General features: G+C 39.5%; 1 protein-coding gene across 2 annotated transcripts in view; it reads left to right on the top strand.

Annotated features, from left to right (window-relative positions):
- CFAP221 (cilia and flagella associated protein 221) overlaps positions 1-19616 on the top strand; it is a 104693-nt gene extending 85077 nt beyond the window's left edge. For both annotated transcript variants that reach the window (XM_074335277.2, XM_074335274.2), the window contains exons 20-24: positions 7137-7295; positions 8661-8752; positions 13168-13260; positions 15375-15470; positions 19356-19616. In XM_074335277.2, the coding sequence (XP_074191378.2) occupies positions 7137-7295; positions 8661-8752; positions 13168-13260; positions 15375-15470; positions 19356-19464 (549 nt within the window). In that variant the 3' untranslated portion in view covers positions 19465-19616. The remainder of the gene's footprint in view (positions 1-7136; positions 7296-8660; positions 8753-13167; positions 13261-15374; positions 15471-19355) is intronic.
- The last annotated feature ends 1997 nt before the right edge of the window (positions 19617-21613 follow it).

Genomic DNA, 21613 nt, shown 5'->3' with positions numbered 1-21613 from the left:
ATTGAGAACCCAGAAATAAAACCACATAAATATGGACAGATAATTTTTGACAAAGAAGCTAAAAACATACAATGGAGCAAAGACAGCCTCTTCAATAAATGGTGCTGGGAGAATTGGATAGCCACGTGCAAAAGAATGAAACTGGACTGCTATTTGTCACCATGTACCAAAGTTAATTCAAAATGGATCAAAGACTTAAGCATAAGACCTGACACAATAAACTGCATAGAAGAAAACATAGGTACTAAACTTATGGACCTTGGGTTCAAAGAGCATTTTATGAACTTGACTCCAAAGGCAATGGAAGTAAAAGCTAAAATAAACGAATGGGACTATATGAAACTTAAAAGATTCTGCACAGCAAAAGAAACCATTGACAAAATAAAGAGGCCACCAACTGAATGGGAGAAGATTTTTGCTAACAGTGCCTCCGATAAGGGGCTAGTATCCAGAATATACAAGGAACTCATGCAACTCAACAACAAAAAAACAAACAACCCAATTGAAAAATGGGCAGAGGACTTGAAGAGACATTTCTCCAAAGAAGACATACAAATGGCAAATAAACATATGAAAAAATGCTCAACATCACTAATCATCAGAGAAATGCAAATCAAAACCACAATGAGATATCACCTCACCCCAGTCAGAATGGCTATCATCAACAAGACAAATAGTAACAAATGTTGGAGAGGTTGTGGAGAAAAAGGAACCCTCATACACTGTTGGTGGGAATGCAGACTGGTGCAGCCGTTATGGAAGGCAGTGTGGAGGTTCCTCAAAGAATTACGAATAGAATTGCCGTATGACCCAGCAATCCCTCTCCTGGGTATCTACCCAAAAAATCTGAAAACATTTAGAGATAAAGACACGTGTGCTCCAATGTTCATTGCAGCTTTGTTTACGGTGGCCAAGACATGGAAACAACCAAAATGTCCTTCGATAGATGAATGGATAAAGAAGTTGTGGTACATATACACAATGGAATACTATTCGGCAGTGAGAAAAGATGATATAGGAACATTTGTGACAACATGGATGGATCTTGAGAGAGTAATGCTGAGCGAAACAAGTCAGACAGAAAAAGCAGAGAACCATGTGATTTCACTGATATGTGGTATATAAACCAAAAACAACAAAAGAACAAGACAAACAAATGAGAAACAGAAACTCATAGACACGGACAATAGTTTAGTGGTTGCCAGAGGGTAAGGGGGGTGGGGGGGGAGGTGAGGGTAAGGGGGATCGAATATATGGTGATGGAAGAACTGACTCTGGGTGATGAACATACAATGAGATTTATAGATGATGTAATACAGAATTGTATACCTGAAATCTATGTAATTTTACTAACAATTGTCACCCCAATAAATTTAATTAAAAAAAAAAAAAAGAAAAGAAAACAGAAAATCAAATAGAAAAAAACTGGTTCTTTGAGAAGATCAACAAAATGGATAAATTTCTAACCCAACAGATCAGGGTAAAATAAAGGTAAAAGACAAAAATGACCAATATCAGGAATGGCAGAGGTGACATCTCTACAGCTTCTACAGAATATTAAAAAGATAATAAGTTAATATTGTGAAAAACTTTAAACCAGTAAATTAGAGAAGTTAAATGGAAAAATTCCTTAAAAGGTACAAACTATTAAATTTTATCAAGAAGAGGTAGATAACTCTACTAGTTCCATATCTATTAAAGAAATTGAATTTGTGGTTAAAAACCTTCTCACAAGGAAAACCCCAGGCTCCGATGTCTTTACTGGAAAATTCTGCCAAACATTTATAGAAGAAATAATGCCAAATCTACAAAAACTCTTCAAGAAACTAGAAGAGGGGGGGATTACTTTCCTGTTCATTCTAGAAGTCAGTATTACTCAGATACCAAGCCAGAGAGAGACATTACAGGAAAAGGGTAGAGTTTTCTTCCTGAACATAGATGCAAAACAATTTATAACAAAATTTTAACAAATTAAATTTCATCATTATATGAAAAGGGACATATCATAAGCAAATAGGGGCTTATTCCAGGAATACAAGATTAGTTTAACATTCAAAACTCCATGTAGTTCACCATATTAACAGACTAAAAAAGAAAAACTATATCGTCATCTCAGTTGGTGCAGAAAAATTATCTGACATCATTCCTGATAAGCACTCATAGCAAGTGAAGAACAGACGGGCATTTTCTCAACCTGATAAAGGGCATCTATTAAAAACCTGTAGCTAAAATTATAGTGAATGATAAATGGATAAATGTTTTTCCCCAAGATCAACAATAAGGTAATGATTCTGCTCATACTAATTCTATTTGAGATTGTAATGATAGCCAGTGCAACAAGGCAAGAAAAATAAAAGGCATCCAGATTTGAAAGGAATATGTAAAACTATCTTTATTCACATTCACAAATAAAATTATTGTCTATGTAGAAAATACAATGGAATCCACCCAAGAATCTACTAAAGCTGATAAGCAAATTTACCAAGATTGAAGGATATAGGATCAACATAAAAAATTAATTATATTGCTATATACTAGCAACAAACAATCCAAAATTTAAAAAGCCATCTCACTTAACAATAGCAACAAAAAATATGAAACATTTAGGAATAAATCTGACAAAAGTATGTAAGACTGATACACTGAAAATTAAGAAACATTTCTTAGAGAAATCAAAGAAGACCTAAATAAATGGGGAAATATACCATGTTGGTTTGCAGATTTAATACTGTTAAGATGTCAATTCTCTCCAAACAAATCTAAAAATTCAACACAATTTCAATAAAATAAAAGGTGTGTTTTTTTTTTTTGGTAGAAACCAACCAGCTTATTTTAAAATTTATATGAACGCAAATATATCCCAAACAACTTTGAAGAACAAAAATGAATGGTTTTCACTACCTGACTTCAAAGTTTATTGTACAGCTACAGTGATCAAGACAGTATAGTATTAGCTAAAATGGATAGATGAATGGAACAGAATAGAGAATCCAGAAATATATGCATTCATACATATGTGGTCAGTTGATTTTTGACAAACGTCAAAGACAATTCATTGGAGAAAAGGTAGTCTTTTCAAGAAATAGAGTTGGAGAATATTCATTCAACATGGTGGAGTAAGTAAATGCTGTGCTTACCTCCTCTCACAACCACATCAAGATTACAACTAAACTACAGAACAGCCATCATTGAGAATTGCCTGAAGTCTAGCTGAACAAAAGTCCTATAGCAAAAGGGCATACAGAAGAAGAAGCCACCTGGAGGCTGGTAGGAGCTGCTCCCACACTCATGTGTGGCAATTAAAAATCAGGAGGGATATCTTAGCTGCAGAGATCCCCACCAAGGAGTGAGGGATTCCAGCCCCACACCAGGCTCCTCAGCCCAGGCTTCTAGTGCTGGGAAGAGAAGTCCCCACAGCTTCTGGCTGTGTAAACTAGTGGGATTGTGGCTGGGTGAAATGGAGGGTGGCTGTAGTTCCAGGCATTCCTCTTAAAAGGTCCATGCACAGACTCATTTGCTAACAGACTCACTCATTCTTAGCTCCAGTGCTGGGGCAGCAGCTTTCAAGGCACCAGGGACATAAGGGAGGAACTGAGTTGTCTGGCTTTGGGATGAGACCTGGAGGGGCAGCTTTCTCCCAGACAGAAGTGTTGGCAGAAGCTATAGTTCCTATAATTTCCATATAAACAGCCTATCTTGGCTCATGCTGCAGGTGTTCCTGAAATCTCTCAAAAGTTCACAAATCCCAAACAAGCAGCACCTGGCCTCAGCGTGCCCAGTACCCCTTGATGAGCAACCCCAACCCTGGCATTAGTGGCAATTGACCTCCATTCAAGGCTTGGCATCTCCCAGGCAACTCCAAGCCAAGCACAGGTCATCTGCAGATTGCTTTGTGGCTCATGACAGGTGGCCCCTGGCAGGGCACAGGCTGTTGTTGAACTTGGCCTGCAGTGGGGCCCATCCCAGGAGGCTCCAGGACAAGCATGACCAGTGGCCACCTTCAGACCAAGCTGGAGCATTATCCCAGCCTTCGAGGTTGACACACCCAAAGGGCAGACTGGGCAGGCACCAGAGCCCTGCTAAAGCGACTCCTGCTCCATAAGGGCAGCCCCTGCACAACAGCTCCTCTGTTACAGTCACGGCCCATTCTCACAACCAATCCGTTCAAGGGTCAATTCCTCCCACTGACATGAAAACAGCAACCAAAGCTCAACTATAATATAATACTACTTTGAAGGGACACATGCATCCATGTGCTCATTGCAGCACTACTTACAATAGCCAAGATTTGGAGGCAACCTGAGTGTCCATCAATGGATGAGTGGATAAAGAGGTGGTACATATATAAATGGAATATTTTTCAGCCACAACAAGAATGAAATCTTGCCATCTGCAACACCATGGATTAACCTAGAGGTTATTGTGCTGAATAGAGTAAGTCAGACAGAGAAAGACAAATGCCATATAATTTTACTTCTATGTGGAATCTAAGGAACAAAATTAATGAAAAAACAGAACAGAAACAGACTCATAGATACAGAGAACATTTTGATGGTTACCAGATGGGAGGGGGGTTGAGAGGATAGATGAAAAAGGGGAACAGATTAAGATGTACAAATTGGTAGTTACACAGTAGACATGGGGATGTAGGGTATAGCATAAGGAATATAGTCAATAAAATTGTAATAATTATGTATGGAGTCAGAAGGGTACTAGATTTATCGGGGTGATCACCTCGTAAGTTACGTGAGTGTCTAATCACTATGTTGTATACCTGAAACTAATATAATATTGTATATAAACTGTAATTGAAAAATAAAAGAACAGTTACCACAGCCTTTAAGCAAAGAAAAAAAAATCTGAACTGAAAAAAGAGCTGTGAATTTGTTCAAAAAAAGAAAAAGAAAAGAAATTATTTAAAGAAACATTTCTCACAAAAAGAAGAAATAGTGCTGAAACATTTGGATATTCATTTACCAAAAATAAATAAAAATACAAGAACTTTCATCTGTACCTCATACCAATAACAAAAATTAGTGGCTCATAGCCCTACATGTAAAACCTAAAACTAGAAAACTTCTATAAAACACATAGGAGAACATCTTCGTGACCTTGGGTTAGACAAAGATTTCTTAGATACAACATCAATATTACAATCCATAAGTGGAAAGAAATTATTTGTTGGACTTTGTCTGAGTTTCTAAAGTTTCTGAGTTTCTAAAAACACTGTAAGAAAATGAAAAGATAAATCACAGACTTAGAGAAAATATTTGGAAATCACATATCTGATTAAAAAAAACAAAAACATGTATTGAGAAATAGACAAAGAATTCCTACAACTTAATAGTAAGACAACAAACAACCCAGTTTTAAAATGAGGAAAAGATCTTTACCAAGGAAGATATACAGATGGCAAATATGCACTGAAGAGATGCTCAAAATAATGCATCATTAGCAAAGTGCAAATTAAAACCACATTGCAGTACCTCTGTTCGAATATCTAAAATTAAAGACGTCTGGTGAGAATGTAAAGTGGCATAACTACTTTGGAAAACAGTTTAACAGTTTCTTACAAAGTTAAAACGTTGGTAGTAAGCATACACCTATCATGTGATCCAGCTATTCTGCTCCTACGTATTTACCCAAGATAAATGGAAGCATAAGACTTGTGCAGAAGTATTTATAGTGGCTGTGTATGTTCCCCATACTGGAAAAAAGCATCCACCAGCACGTTAATGGATAAGCAAATTATGGTATTACTATACGATGGAATACTCTTCAGTAATAGAAAGAAATGAACTCTTGATACATGTATCAACATGGATGGTTCTCAGAATAATTATGCTGCGTAAAATAAATCAGACAAATGAAGTACTACTGTACGATTCCATTTATGTAAAAGCCTAGAACATCTAAAGTAGTGTATAAAGACAGAAAGCAGATTAAGTGGCTTCCCGGGGATATGTGCTCTAACTCTTCCCTCCACTGCAAGTGCTCATTGAGGCATTTGCTTGTTTCTGCATTACTGTGGGCATCACCACCTCCCTGCCCTCTTCCTCCCTTTATATCCAAGAGTTCAGTCAAGAGCCTTCTCCCCTTTTTCCCCCCAACCCCCCGGACCCTAGCGGCAAGCCAGCCTCTGCACACACAGTTTACAGCCTTCCCAGTGTGATTGGAACACATTTACCACCAACTCCACACGAGGCTCTCCCACCCTTGCACCTGGGTGCTGTAATGCCTCCCTGGTCTAGCTGATTTCCCTTAAGTTGTGGGAGACATTTGTTTCTTGGCAGTGAGACTGGGTTTCCATACACCATGTGGAGTTTTGTGTTTTTTTATTAATTATTTTTAAAAATTCTAGAAACGTATAGGACAAAATCTCAGCTTAGAGGTTCTTCAACATCTGAAATTAAACTGTGAGATGGCAAAAGCTATATTGTTCTTCAGGACAAAAATTGGGTTTTTGTTGGACAGACCCCTTGAAGGAACATTAAAAGGCTCTATATTTTCATATTTTGATATAATTATTCTGTGCCTCCATTAGTTCTGCTGGAAAATTAGTAAAAAAAACACAAACAAACAAACCAGGATCTTCCTTAAAACCAGATACTACAGCCAAATGGAGCCTTCCGCAATTAAAAACATTACCAAAACAATGTTAACTCTTGACATTTCCTGATACAGCAAATGTCACCCCTCTTCTTTGCCTTCTCTTTGAAGTAGTTTTTAAAAAGCTGCTTTTTTTCTAAAGCCAGAAGCTTACTTGCTTTTTAAAACCAGTTTGTTTATTTAATAAAGCCCTCTAATTCATCAAATATAGAAACAAATACTTTAAGCCATTTTAAGCTGTGATTTCAGTTGTACTTGTTTCCATGTGAGCGTAATAAATCCACATGGTATGTAATGAAGCCCTTAAACCAGAAAAGTGACATTTATGCATGACTGTGACATTTCAGACCCTGCCAATTTGAAGACACCTCTGCTCTCCTGCTTCTCTTTCCCAGACGAGCTGACATGGAGGCAGCGTGTTAGTGCAGCTGGGAGCCGTGGAGAACATTAGCTGACGCCTGTCCTATGCCTGGCTTAGAAACTGGTAAACAAAAGAGAATCTTTTTTTTCTTCTCTCTCTTCTGCAGAATCCCAGCCCAGGATTATTTGCTGTGAAGCACCCTCTGACCTACGCAGAAACCTTGATAGATTACCATCTGTGCTCGCACCCAAAGTACAAGTTCACTAAGGAGTACCACAGTGGGTCCAGCATTCCTCTCACCCAAAAACAGTTTCTCCATCACACGGTAACGCCATCACCAGGCTCCCTGGCTCCAGGGAAGGGCAGGGGACCAGAATGGAGGGCCACAGCTGCAGAACAAGAATGGTAACAGGGCTGGCTGAGTACCCTCTCTTACCACCCGCTCTCAAGGGGTCAGGGGGAGACTCCAGACCACTCTCGTCCTCTCCATACCCTCCTCTCAGGCTGCATGTCACCCTTGCTTCAACGTCCTCACTCACTCTTTCCCTCAAAGGCTATGCCTCATATTCATTTTGTTCCTATTTTAGCCATGTAGAAACAATCACATGCAGGCCGAACCCTATGACCTCCTTTCTTTGGCCCCAACAAGTGTAGAAACATCAGAACGGACACGGTGATGATGTAACAAATGCACAGTAAGGAAGCTGCTCCATAGAATTCCTTCTCCCCCTAGACAACCAGCCTGACCCGAATATCCAACACATCTCTTGGTGGTTACGCTCAGGTCTTTCAAACTCAATAAATGCCTAACTCAGACCATCGTCTCTGCTGTACTTCTGCCAACCACACCTCAAACTGGCTCCTCCTGCATTGCCTTTCTGTTCTGTGACCTCCACAATAGCCCATGAGACCCTTGATCCCTTTCTCTCCCTCATTCCCACATGTAAGTGTCACTGGAATCCACCAGTCTGCCCCAAACAGCATGCAGGTCTCCCTCTGCTCCCTGTCATGGCCCAGCACTGTGCAGTCAGCCCTCTCTAGAAACCTTCCTCCAACACACATCCGATCATGTTGTTTCCCGGTTTGAAAACCTCAGTGGTCCTGCTGCCAATTGAAGTAGCTCCAAGCTCCTTAGCTTGGCCCACAGGCCCTTTCTGACCAGCCTGCCCCTCCAGCCTCATTTCCCACAATCCCCATCACAGGGCCCACACTCCACCCAGCTGGTGGCCTCCTGACAGCACCCTCCTTCGCGTCCCCATGCATGTGCAGGCACTTCCCCTGTCTGCAGTGCCACTTGATGAACCACCCAGCCTCTCTGAATGTCACATTAGCACCACATTCACTATAATCAAACGGATCATAAGGCCGAATCTGTCCTCAGTCACCAGGACCCGTTGCTTGTGTCCCTAATGAACCGGGGCGGGGTGGGGGTCAGGGGGAGCGGTGAGGAAGAAAACACTCCTTTGCCCCTACTTCAATTCTTTATTGTGTTGTTTAATGCCCTTTGCTGGAGCAGTTGTCTTCTAGCTTCAGAAAAATTCAGTCAAGATGAATGAAGTTATACATTTTGGAGCTGAACTTTTAAGACTGAACAATAGTCAGCTGCGTGAAATGGAAGCCCTTCCCAGGCTTTACCTCATCAAGCGGTGCCTTTACATGTCGGACCATTTCATGCTCGTTTCCATTCCAGGACATCATACCCGGGATAATGCACTGGAAGAGCCTCCAGTCCCTCGTTCTCTCATCCCTGCCTGAGACCTCTACGTCAGAGGTGACACAGAGGTAAGCACAGCTCACCTGTTTGTCTCACAGAGCTATGTTTGCCCCATGGATTACAGGAGCTGTGATCCCCAAAAGTGAAATGCCAGTCATGTCAGCTCATACTTCTAGTGCGTGAGGGAAGTTTGCTAGTCAGAGAAATATGATGATGTGTACTGATTTTCCTATTTTGATATGGTCTTAAGATACACTTTTAAAAAATTAATGTCAGGTGGCTAGTTGGCCATATTTCAATAAAAGTGGACACTCGATCCATACAATTCAGTTGGAAATATCCATGGTCAATTTTTAACATTTTAAAATTGCCAGGGTTAGCTTTTTACACCCTCTATATCCAATTCCAAAGGCTTCAGCCTGGCATTCATGGTGGGGACTCACAGTTGTCATCATGCAGAGCTCTGAATTTAGCCTGTAGCTCAGCTCCAGAGGCAGAACAAGTAGATGAGAATATTGTTGGACCAAAGACAGAAGAACTTTAGAGTAACCACCCTTTTCTAATTTGTTTACATAACGCTTCTTCAAAGCCCTTAGACATAATCAAAGAGCCTGATGCCTTTTCTTTAGGACTCCGCCTGGTCAGTAACCCACTTCTGAGCCCTTAAATTTGCTTCTTCATTGTCCTTATAAACATAGTTAAGTAAGTTATTGGTGAGCAAATGTGACCAGTATCCCAAAATGATTGTCATCAGCAGTCCTCTCATGTTCAAACCCTCAAGTCAGAATGAGACTCACCCCAAGGAAGCAGAGCCCTGTCACAGCCCCGGGAGTGGTCGGGAAACCCGAGCTCTGCCACCAACCAAGGTCAGCAGGCGACCTTTATACCCCGACTCCCGACAGCATGGCCTGGATCTCCTGACACAGAAACTCACGTTCCGCTCCCTTAGCAGAAGGTCACATGTCTTCCTGGAGCTGTGTGACCTCGGCCATGCTCTTTGACCACCTCTCTGGGCCCAGTCCTCTTGTCCAGAAGGCTTGTTGCAGAGACCCTTCTCAGCCTTGACATTTTCATTTAGTAGGAGTGGAAAAGCTTATCCAATGTGCAGCGACCCCGTATATACGACCCATCCACCAGCCTCTCCCCAGGTGTTTGAGGAGATACTTGACATCCAGTTTGTGACTCCAGAACACTTCATGTGCTTCTTCCTTCATTGCTGGCGGAAAAGCTCTTCCTGAATTAAGCAAAATCCAACCTGATTTCCAGAGGCTTTTTAACATCCTCTCCCTTTTGGGTTATTTCCTCAGTGCTTTCCTACTACTCTCCTTTGCCTGGAGGTTAACATGAGACCAAGCATAGGATTTGGGACGTGATAGAAGCTCAAAAATATTAGTTCCTTTTCAATGAGTTCATTCGTACCTCATCCACCCCACTGCCATCTAAAAATAAACTAAGCGTCTTTGTTCTTCGTTTTAGCATATATCTAAAACGTGAAATCTCCAGAATTGGTGCAAAACAGTGGCACTGTAGAGAGAACAATGGCCTCCTCAGCTTTGGTGGCTGAGAAATCTGCCTCCATTATTTGTTAGCTGTGCCACCAGCTCTATGTCCTTGGGCAAGTTACTTATTACTGCAGCCCTCTGAGCAATAACTTCTCCATCTGTGAAGCAGGAATGCCGAGGGCATCCTCACCGTGCTATTGTGAGGACTGATGTAAAATGGTGACATGAAGCATCCGGCACCGTCTTGAATAACTCTTCCTGCTCATCTGCCCTCTGTACTCAACCCACTAAACCTTGCAATCACTCTGTTGCCACCAGATGGCAATGGTCCGCCACCACCTGACACACTGCTTCTTTTTGCTGTGGGGTGAGGACATTTCAACATTGACCCATGTGATCGGTAAACATAGCTGGGTGTGGGGTACTGTTGGGAGACTGACTAAGGAAAATGAGAAATGGACACTGCCAGTGTCCACCAGCTGTCTGCACGCACAGGTCTCCAGAATTAAGAAGGGGAAAAAATCCTATTTTTGTTTTCCAAAGCAATGTCCTTGGAAAAATCTCCTGAGGCTGTTCTTTCAAAAAGCAGTTAGAATGCGGTTACCTTGGGCTTGAATTAACCATGAATTAAACATGAATTCTGCATGAATTAAAGAAAACTTGCCAACCGTGAGTTGTCACTTTCAGCTTCTGTGTCTGACTGCTCTGTTGGGCTAGTTTGTTTCCAAATAAACCATAATTGCATAACAGATTATAAAATCAAGAGAGGATTCTATATTTCCTTATCATGGATTTCTATGATGCAAGAGTCTAGATCATGTTTTTATTTCTGTAGCAGTTAAAAAATAATAATGGCATTTCTTTTTTAAGTTTCTACAAATCCATTATTGATACTTCAACTTTGCAATCATTTTGCTTGAATAAATTACCTATTGCTTATTAGGTGTTTCCCTAGTGTCTTTTGCTCCTGAAAGTTATCTGTTTGTTGTTAAACTATGTGGTATTGTTATTTAGCGTTTATTTATTCTGAGTCATTTTTGTATTCATAATAATCAAAACAGCTCACTTGGTTTCTTTATTCTTTAATAAATTTAGCGCAAATTTGTTGTCTCTGTGACTTCCATAAAATCCAAGAGTCAACAGCTACTGAAGAAATCACCTAATCCAGTAGTGCCCAGACTTCTAGATTTTATAGATGAGTGAAATGTCCAGAAGAATTTGGAGACTGATTTAGGGTTGTCTGAATTTTACTTTGCCAAATAAGGCATTAAAACCAAGCAAAGCAAAACAAAATGCCCAACCACCATCTATTGTCAGCATTTCAGTTTTAGAAGAACAGATTAACACACACAAAAGTAAGAGGAACATGGTCTCAGAATTTTAAAATTTCAATGTTTTCTCTTATGAAAAACACTTGGTTGTTGTCAGTCCATCTTCCAAGACCAACCTGTCTCTGGAGAGTAGCCCAGGCTTTCAGTACCTCAGCCCCTCTTCTGGGCAGGACTCCCCTTGGACTACACACTCTGAGGTTTCAGGGGGGTTGTCAGTTAGAACCTGCATTCTTGGTCATGAAGTCAGTCAATAGGACTAATCTCTGGGTGGTGGGATTCCTTTTAATGAGGAATGATATTAAAGACCAAAGTCTGGGTGCTAGGTGTACATATTGCTACTGGGGGGTGGGGTGGGGGAAGGGGTTGTGTCTTGGCCTCCTCAGCAGACAAACCAGGGTTTGTATGTGGAGAAACACACACACACACACACACACACACACACACACACACACATACACACACCCCAAAACTTCAATTATTTGGTACTAAGTAATTTTATGCTCAAATTCTACAAGTAATCTTTAGTCCCAACTAAACTTGGTATTCCAAAATTTAAAAAAATTTTTTAATGATATTTACATAATATAGTATCATTTAAAAAAAATTTTTAAACTTTGGAATACCAAGTTTAGTTGGGACTAAAGATTACTTGTAAAATTTGAGCATAAAAATACTTAGTAACAAATAATTTTGTACTATAAAATAGTTCATAGGAAATTGAAAAGAAGTTTTAAAGTGTCATGTTTCTAGCTTGCCTTAGCAGAACAATAAAAATCAAGATTTGCTAATAACCATTAATCTTGAAAACAGTTTATTTGAATGAAAAATAAAACTTAATGCTATCATAGTAATGCTATTGTCATCCCAAGAAAAAAGATAGATATTAAAGAGATTTGTTTGCGAGTTCATTATAAAAGTTTATTCATGTCTGATTGGTTTACAAGAGGACTTTAAAACAAGAAAAAAGAAAAAAGAAATGTATTCCAGAAAATTGTCAAAAACTTTTATCCATTTATGTCATTTCTCCTATTCTCTTTTTGTTGTGTGTTCAGTTATTATTTCTTTAATATCATTTGAAAGATTTATGAGGAGTAGAGACCAAAAAAGAGACCAAGATGTTCTACCGTCTTGAAACAAGAGCTGCCATCTTTTAAGATAACAATATATTTTTTCTCCCTATTTCAATTTTTTAATGTCTTCAATACCCAGGAATTTTATATAAGGTTTTAAACTTATAATACCAAGCAATATATAAGGGATTGGGAGGAAGGTTTGAAATTGAATAGAATAACTAAGGAAGAGTATAAAGGTGGGAAAAACTAAGAACAAAAAAGTGAACTCTCTAACTACACTCCCCCCCAACCCCCCAAATACATAATTTTGAACAATGCAAGTTTAAAATTTCTGTTTCTAAGCCCTGGAGAATGTCTTGTTTGGCAACATTCTCTTGGATTTGGATTTGACTGGTACTTATCACATCCCCTCCCCTTTGCTTCTAGGGCAATGTTGGTGGGTTTTCAAGAGTGAAGGACAGAGTAATAAAGGCCTCAGCAGGGGTAAAATAAAAGTGCTCTAGAAAATTGTACAAAGACTCAAGACTACTGAGGCGATCATTTATCCTTGGCTGCTTGTGTGATTTTTTTTCCACAGCTGTGATTCCCTCAATTCAGTTCTGCTTCCTAGAAATGCGCCTGCCATTCTTGATGCCGTACCAGAAGAAGACAGATTGGAAATCGTCGAACGGTACAGTTTTTACCTTTGGTCTCTAATGGAGTCTGTTTTCCGAAAATATAGTAGGTGCTGTGAGAGATTTCGAAAAAGCACAGTGACTGAGCTTGCAACCCAAATAAGATAAGGCTAACACCCAGCCATACCTCTAACTAGATAAGATGCTAAATTTGTGGTGGAGAATACAGTGTCTAAGGTCTCAAATTTGCTGATCTTTAGGTGCTCCAGGAGCTCAAGGGAGGGGAGAGCAGAGGTTTGGAAGGCCTCAGTGGTCTTGTGGACTTGGGTCAGCACTTGAAAGATAGGCAGGCCTTGGAGAGGCATAAAGAAATATAGGCCCAAAACCAGGCACTTAAATTTGATTTTACTGATGAGCATCCAACAGCCGGTGAAAATACGTCTTTGAATGTCCTGTCGCTGTGCCCATTTCAACATTATTACATGTAAATAGTCAATCAGTGAAATCCTAAATATCCGAATCCAGTCCTCCTAAGACCTGCCCACGTGCCATGATACTTGGCAATACACGAGTGTTTAACGCTCAGAATCCAGGGCGGAACAGGAAGGCTGAAGTGTCTTCTGCTCAGACCACTGCGTGCGGCCATCTTGAGAACGCTACAGCCAGGCCCGGGTGATACACATTTGCTTGAGGTTCAGAGGAACAAGTCCTGTCTGGCAGGGCCGCTGGGGAGACGCTCAGCAAACCAAAACGTAGCTAACCCCTCCTCCATTCACCATAGATGTGCAGACTATTGTGACTCAGTTTCCTCTTCTTTGAAATGAGAATAATAGTGCCTACTTCATAGGGGGTTTTAGAGTTAAAAGAGTTCCTGCTGCTACTGATGAAGATGGTAACCATAATCTAACATTTGCCCAGCACTCAGTGTGGATCAGGCACGGGGCTTTGCGAGCAGTCTCATTGAATCCCCACAATGAGGTGTTGTTATCATCCCCCACTTAGAGACCAGCAAACTGCTAATGGGTAGATCATGGTTGCAAAGCACCAGCATAAGTGATTCGCACATAGCACCTGCTTAGCAGTTGTTAGCTTTCAATTTTATAGGTCTGAGAACAACTTTTGCTATTTTTACAGGTACTTTCCTTAACAGAAGCTTGCTAGGAGTGCCTCTATTTATGTGTCACTGCTAAATAGGGTTCCTGTTTGTAATTCCTAATTTTGAGGCCTTTCTGATCTTGGAAGCGTTTCTCTTTAACCGAGTGTGGTGGAGACTGCTGCTATCAAAAAAAAATTCATTCTCCTCCTCTTCTAAAGTAATAAAGTTGTGGAAACCAGGGGCTAAATTTTCCAGTCTCCCTTGAGTTGTCATCCATTTGACTAGGCTCTTGCCAAAGAAATGTGAGCAGATGTGAGAGATTCTACTTCTGAGGTCAGGACTTTTAAAGGAGTGAGGGTAACTCCTCCCCACGCTCTCTCTCTACTTTGTTCCAACTGATATGGCAGTGGGCAGTGACCCGGCTCTAACCACCAACAGCGAAGCTCTAGCCCAGGGGTCAGCAAACTATGGCCCACAGCCAAATCCAGCCTGCCACCTGTTTTTGTAAATAACGTTTTAATGTAACATAACCATACCCATTCATTTATGTATTTTTGATGATTCCTTTCATACAACAGCAGAGTTGAGGAGTTATACAAGAGACCATTCTGACCTGCAAAACCTTTATGAAAAAAGTCTGCTGACCCCCGCTCTAGGGGATAGCAGATCACAAGATTAAAATAACCTCAATCCCTTTATTATTTCACCCATAGATTATTTAGACATGTGTTGTTTAATTTTTCAAGCAGTTGTGGATTTTTTTGTTATCTTCTTTGCAGTTGATTTCTGTTTGAATCCCATCGTGGCTTTCTTTATGGTCCATGATATGGTTAATATTGGTCAATGTTCCATGTGCACTTGAAAAGCATATGAATTCTGTAACCCCATTTTTTAAATTGTTTTTTAATTCTCTGCTATTCCTACCATGGTTCATTGGTGGAAAGTAATGTATCAGCCTTATGCTTCTCTTAACACAGACCCAACAAAAATAGATGGAACGATTGATCACAGTATTTCTCTATTTTATTTTGGGGAAAAAAAGCCATTCTAGCTAAACATCATATTACTTTTCAGTGAGCTCTGTGAACAGAATATAGAAGTTCTGTTGACTCCAGAAATGATCAAAGTGGAATTCCCTATGTTGGACAGCAAAGACACCAGAAAGGAAAAGTAAGTGGACGCTTTTATGCCTAATTAAGAGGTAGCCTTGGAGAAAATTTGTCCTCCCTGAAGTGTAGAACTGTCATTTTGTCTGAATCTAAGTATCTCAGTTTTCAAGGGAGAGAGGTTTCCGATGCTTTCGATATTTAGACATGCATTTTATTTTTTAGCACAATGGCATTCCCTCAAATGTTGTTGGCAAGGAAGAGTTTAAAAACAGAATCCCATTTTTCCATTTGCTTATCATTTAATTTCAGACATGTGGTTGTTTCTTATTGATAGCTGAATGAGTTTCATTCAGTACGAAGGACCCAGGCTCTGGAGCCAGATGAGACCGAAGGCTGAATCCCAGCTCCACCATTTACTGCATGTGAGGTCCCCAGCCAGGTTACTTACCTTAGGTAACTGGGCCTCAGTTCCCTCATCTGTACCAGGCAGAAAATAAACTCTCGCTCACAGGTGACTGTGAAGGTTAAGTGAGACAAGGACATGAAGACCTCTAGCTAGTGACTTGATGTGAACTAGATGCTCAGCAAATGTTAATTCCTCTCTTTGCCTCCACATCAGGGGCCAAAGATAAGAAAACGTCATCATCATCCTTCAAGAAATTAGTTTGGTGAATACTTTTGTAATGGAAATAACCACATGTAGTACATATGGTTTGTAAGCTTGAAATTCTAGGTATACGTCTAAAAATTTTTTTATTTAAAAAAAAAAAATGCTTCTTCCCTCTTGAGCTTTTCCTTTGCATGGGGCCCACTCCAAATCCTTTGGAGTGTACTTTCTCTTCTAATAATGGCCTTGAGCCACTGCTTTCTGCTTGGGCCCGCTTTTAGCTCTTTGAAGTGTACTTTTTTCTAATAAACTGCTTTTTCACTACTTTAAAAAAAAAATACTTCTTATTGGAAAAATCAGAAATACAGAAAAATATAAAGAATAAAAGAAAAACAATAATCCTACCACCCACAGGCAATAACTTGTACATTTTGATGTATAGTCTTCCAAATATTTATTTAAGTAAATAAATATACATATATGTATGTTTTAACAAAATTCAATCATAATATTATTTTGTTTTCTACACTTTTATTTAGCAATATAAATAAACATATACTTATAAATATAGACATATACTTGTAAATATTGCTATGTTTCACTGGTAGATGATATTTTTGTTAACCAACCCTCTTCTGATGAGCATGTAAAGTCTTTTCAGTGTTTTGCTGTTACCAATAGTGCTTCAGTAAACACCCTTGTGCCACAATTCTTTGCAAACTTACCAAGCTATTTCCTTAGGATAAATTCCTAGAAATGTTAATACTAGCTCAATATGCATTTTAAGGTTTTAACATATACTGTTTAATTGCCATCCCAAAAGTATATCAACATACTTCCTACCACCCAAGGCCAGGACCACCCACATTGAAATGCCCTGAACAACATGGAACACTATCAATTTTTTTTCTTCTTTACCAATATGATAGGTTTAAAAATGTCCATTTTAATGTTTTAATTCTAACTTTTTTCTTTATAAGTGACATGAAAATTTTCCTATACTTGTCAACTATTTTTCTTTTCTGAGGGGCTTGTGTTGCCTGTTTTGTAGGAAATGTTTACCTCTTTCTTATTTATTTATAAGAGCCCCTCATCTATTAAGGCTAATTACCCTTTCTTATATATGTTGTAAATTTCTCAGTTCGTCTTCCAACTTTGTTTGGGGTATTTTGGGAGGCCCTACCTTTTCTGAAAGGAATGCCCACATGTCTTAGAGTAGTCTGGGGTTCCTTTGGGGGTTTTGTGATAGTTTCAGAGGACTACAGCAACCAGAACTTCTCAAAAAAAAAAAAAATAGACTGGCAGTGTCTGGTCAAAAGAAAATTTAGGAAATAAAAATGTTATATAGAATTTCAGCAAGCATCAGTTAATTAACACTATCACGTTACACTACAAAGTACATAAAACTTCTTACACCTTGACAAATAGATGCTCTTTGCATTGCATTTTGTTTCAGGTTTCAAACAGTTGATTAGGAGTCTCAAATAAAAACTTTTTTTTTCTTTGTCTTGTGCACCTGAAACTAATTAAAAAAAAAAAAGAAGTACAAACTGCCAGTTATTAAAATAGTCATGGATGTAAAAAAAAAAAAAAAAACACTTTTTTTTTTCCTATTTCAAAATTTACCCCTGAACATAGACTAGCTTGCCTCATGAGTGGGGTAATATCCAGTGCCTCTCTGCTCACTTGCTCTGTATCATGGCTTTCATCCTTTATACTACAGAGCTAATGCAGAATGCTATTTGATTATCAAATTATTAGTACATGAAATAGAAATTATTATTTTATATATTCACCCAAAATGGTATATCCTCTTTCCTTTTGTATGTATTTCAGCTATTTTACCAAACAAAATAAACTAACAATAAACTCTAAATATTTTCTGCACACCGAATTAGCTTCCAATTTTTTCAAAATACACATACATTTCACATATTTTCACATATCCATCCATTTTGAATTTACCTGCTTTTCAGTTTAAATTATTTTATGTGCATTTTTCTCATATGTCAACATAATTATCATTGTATTAGTTGAATAGTACTCCAACAGATTGATATCCAACAGATTGATTTTTGAAAGTTCTCTGGTTCATAAATTCTCTTCAGCTCCTGTCAAGCATTAGCCAAAGCCCTATCTCTGCCCTTGCTTGTTCCTGTTTTCTCACCTCCTTCAGCCTCAGCTAGAAGCTGACAAAGAGTCCTCACTGTCAGGCACCCAGAGCGTGGACAGACAGGGACAGAACAAAAGGAACATATCAGTGGTGTTTAACTTCCACATTTGGTTTCTGGCAAATAATATTTTCCTGGATGCAAAGAACCATCTGCTCTCCCTCAATGATTATGATTAACCACAGAGTTTATGCTGTCCTAGTGGTGAGCTCAGCTCTCTTAAGACCCACCAAGGGGAATCATGTACAACGTCTAAGAAATTCTGAGAGTAACTATAGGTGCTGATATATCATTTAACATTCCTTAGATTTTCACAATATCACTCAATCATTAATATCTTTAAAGGGAGACGTGACCTTTATATTTTAAAATTGATTCCATAAAATGGTGCCGATTAATTTTTTAAATTATACGCATTAGGGAACATTTTAATTCTCCATTTTCCGATATTTCCGCTTTTTCAAAACTGCCAGACATTTGTCAGAACTTTACATTTCATCTTCTTTAGAAAATGTTTCAGAATTACTTGATTTTATAATGGATCCATCTAGGCAGATCACATAGCTGAGCTCACGATCTTTGGACATCCGTCCCTTGAACCAAATGTACTCCCCATTTCCTCCTGGATATTTGGAAAGTTCTACCCAGCAACCCCTTGATACTCCCAGCAAAGGTCTGGGCTTCACATCAGCCCCTACTGGATCCAAGCATGCCGCCCTCCCTCTGGGTCCCACCCTTCTGGAGCTGGTGTCAAGTCGGAGATATTGTGTGCCTCCTTTATTCACAAACATGAAGAATCAACTACTGCCGGCTGAGCATTTAGAAGACATCGTGTTAGGATGTCTAGTCATAATTTCTCATTTCACCTTCACAATAGTAGTGGGAGATGGGCATCACCACCATTTGTACATCTGGAAACGGAAACTGACAGTTTAGGTAGCAGCCATGCTAAGAAAGTGGTGCAGCTGAGATTGGAAGCCAGGTTTGAATCACTCACTCATCAGCCAAGGGTTTGCACTGGTAATTAAATTATCACTATATATATATATATCCTTAAAGTGTCACTGAGGTACTGGTGATCCTGAGCCCAGCAGCAGGGCATTGGTGATCACTCGAGTGTTTTATGAAGTGCCCTGATGTGTCCTTGTCTGGCTTTCTTGCTATTTAGGGAGGTCATACACCAAGCACAACCAGTGGAGAAGGCAGGAGAAAAGGTGCTGGAGGAGATGAAGAATCTGCGGGCCAAAGCTCTCAACTCGTACCTGATTCTAGAATAAAAATCACCAGTAGGTCAATTGCTGTCATTTGCTTTCTGCAGGTCACTGTGGTCCTTTGTATCCATTTATGTTCCAGCCATTTTGGGAATTGAAATTTCTAGTGAAAAAAAAAATTGAAATGTGGATGATGATGTATATATTTTTGTTATAATTTTTCTTTTTAAAAATAAAATGTCATTAGTATGATGGCAATGTTTGAAGCTTCTTGGTGCAGGGTTTAGTGCTGGCAGAAAGGCTTCCTGAAAGGCGTGAGCCACTGTGAGGAGAGGCTAAGAGCTGGTGCTGACAACCATTCCTGAGTCTTTTGTGGCGTGGTGCCCAGGGGCCAGAGGGAGCAAGCATTTGGGGAAGGGTCGCTTTCCTACCTCTGTACAGAACCAGCCCCATCAGCCCCCTGAGCGTCACTGACTTTGGCTTTGGCAGCCACTCCCAGAAAGATCAGCCTTGGTAAGGACACTGGCTTCCAAGTAGCTATGTGATGGCAGACACTAACGAGGGGGGCACTGGAAATGGAGGGGACATAGTGGGAAACTAGAGCTTGCAGACTGGTTTGGGAGCAACTGGTAAAACAGCCTTCTGGGGACTCTGAGAAGCACCTGGGGCAGGAGGTCATTGCCAAGGGGTCAGGCGTCCCTGTAAACATATCAGTAAAAACCAGCGCTTTTGATTGTGTTTGTTAACATGGCTCCATTTACTTGCATGAGCAGGTATGGCTGATGATATTTGGGCTGTAACAACCCATAATTATCCAATTGTATTTGGATGTATTCCCTCCATTTTTTTCTATGTATACATTTAAATAGCTGATATCAGACTGTGTATACAATTCTTTTTAAATATTTTTATTAAAAATATAGCTAACATACAATGTTATATTATTTTCAGGGGTACACCACAGTCATTCAGCACTTAAATACCTAAAAAACTGATCACCATGATAAGTCCAGCAACCACCTGACACTGTACCACGCTATCACAATATTATTGACTATATTCCCTATGCTGTACATTACATCCCATGACTTATTTGTTTTATACCTGGAAATTTGGACCTCTTATTCCTCTTTATATTTTTCCCCCTTTTAAAAAATTTCAATTACAGTTGACATTCAATATTATTTTATATTAACTTCAGGTGTATAACATAGTGGTTAGACATTTATATAGTTTAAGAAGTGATCCCACTGACTAGTCTAGTACCCACCTGGCACTATACATAGTTATTCCCATGTCATTGACTATATTCCCTACGCTTTACTTTACATCCCCATGACTATTTTGTAACTACCAATTTGTACTTCTTAGTCCCTTCACCTTTTTCACCCTGATCCCCAACCCCCTCCTATCTATTACCCCCCAAAAATCTATTAATACTGTGTTTCCCTGAAAATAAGACCTAGCCGAACAGTCAGCTCTAATGCGTCTTTTGGAGCAAAAATTAATATAAGACCCAGTCTTATTTTACTATAATATAAGACCATGTCTTTAATATAATATAGTATAATATACAATACCAGGTCTTATATTAATTTTTGCTCCAAAAGACGCATTAGAGCTGATTGTCCGGCGAGGTCTTATTTTCAGGGAAACACAGTAGTACCGATCTGACACCATACATAGTTATTACAATATTTTCAACTACTCATGTATTCCTTATGCTATACCCTATATCCACATGATTACCATGGAACAACAAATTTGTACTTCTTAATCCCTTCCCCTTTTTTCACCCATACTCCCAACCCCTCTCTCATCTGGCAAACATCAAAATGTTCTCTATATCTATGAGTTTGTTTCTGTTTTGTTTGTTACTTTTGTTCTTAGATTCCACATATAAGTGAAATCACATTGCATATGTCTTTCTCTGTCTGATATGCTCCACTCAGCACAATACCCTCCAGGTCCATGCTGCCACAGAAGATGGCAAGAACCCATTCCCTTCCATGGCCAAGCAGCACTCCTTTGTATATATGTACAACCTCCTCTTTATCCATTCATCCATTGATGGACACCCAGGCTGCCCCCACATCTTGGCCATTGGAAACAATGCAGCAATGAACATATGGATGCACATGTCCCCTCGAAGTAGTGCTTTGAGTTTCTTCAGATAAATACCCAGAAGTGAGATTACTGGGTCCTTCATTTTCTC

Source organism: Rhinolophus sinicus, chromosome 17 (genome assembly GCF_057876585.1).
Source record: "Rhinolophus sinicus isolate RSI-liver-muscle chromosome 17, RSI-T2T, whole genome shotgun sequence".
Classification (NCBI taxonomy): domain Eukaryota; kingdom Metazoa; phylum Chordata; class Mammalia; order Chiroptera; family Rhinolophidae; genus Rhinolophus; species Rhinolophus sinicus.
This window is presented reverse-complemented; position numbering and strand designations above follow the sequence as displayed.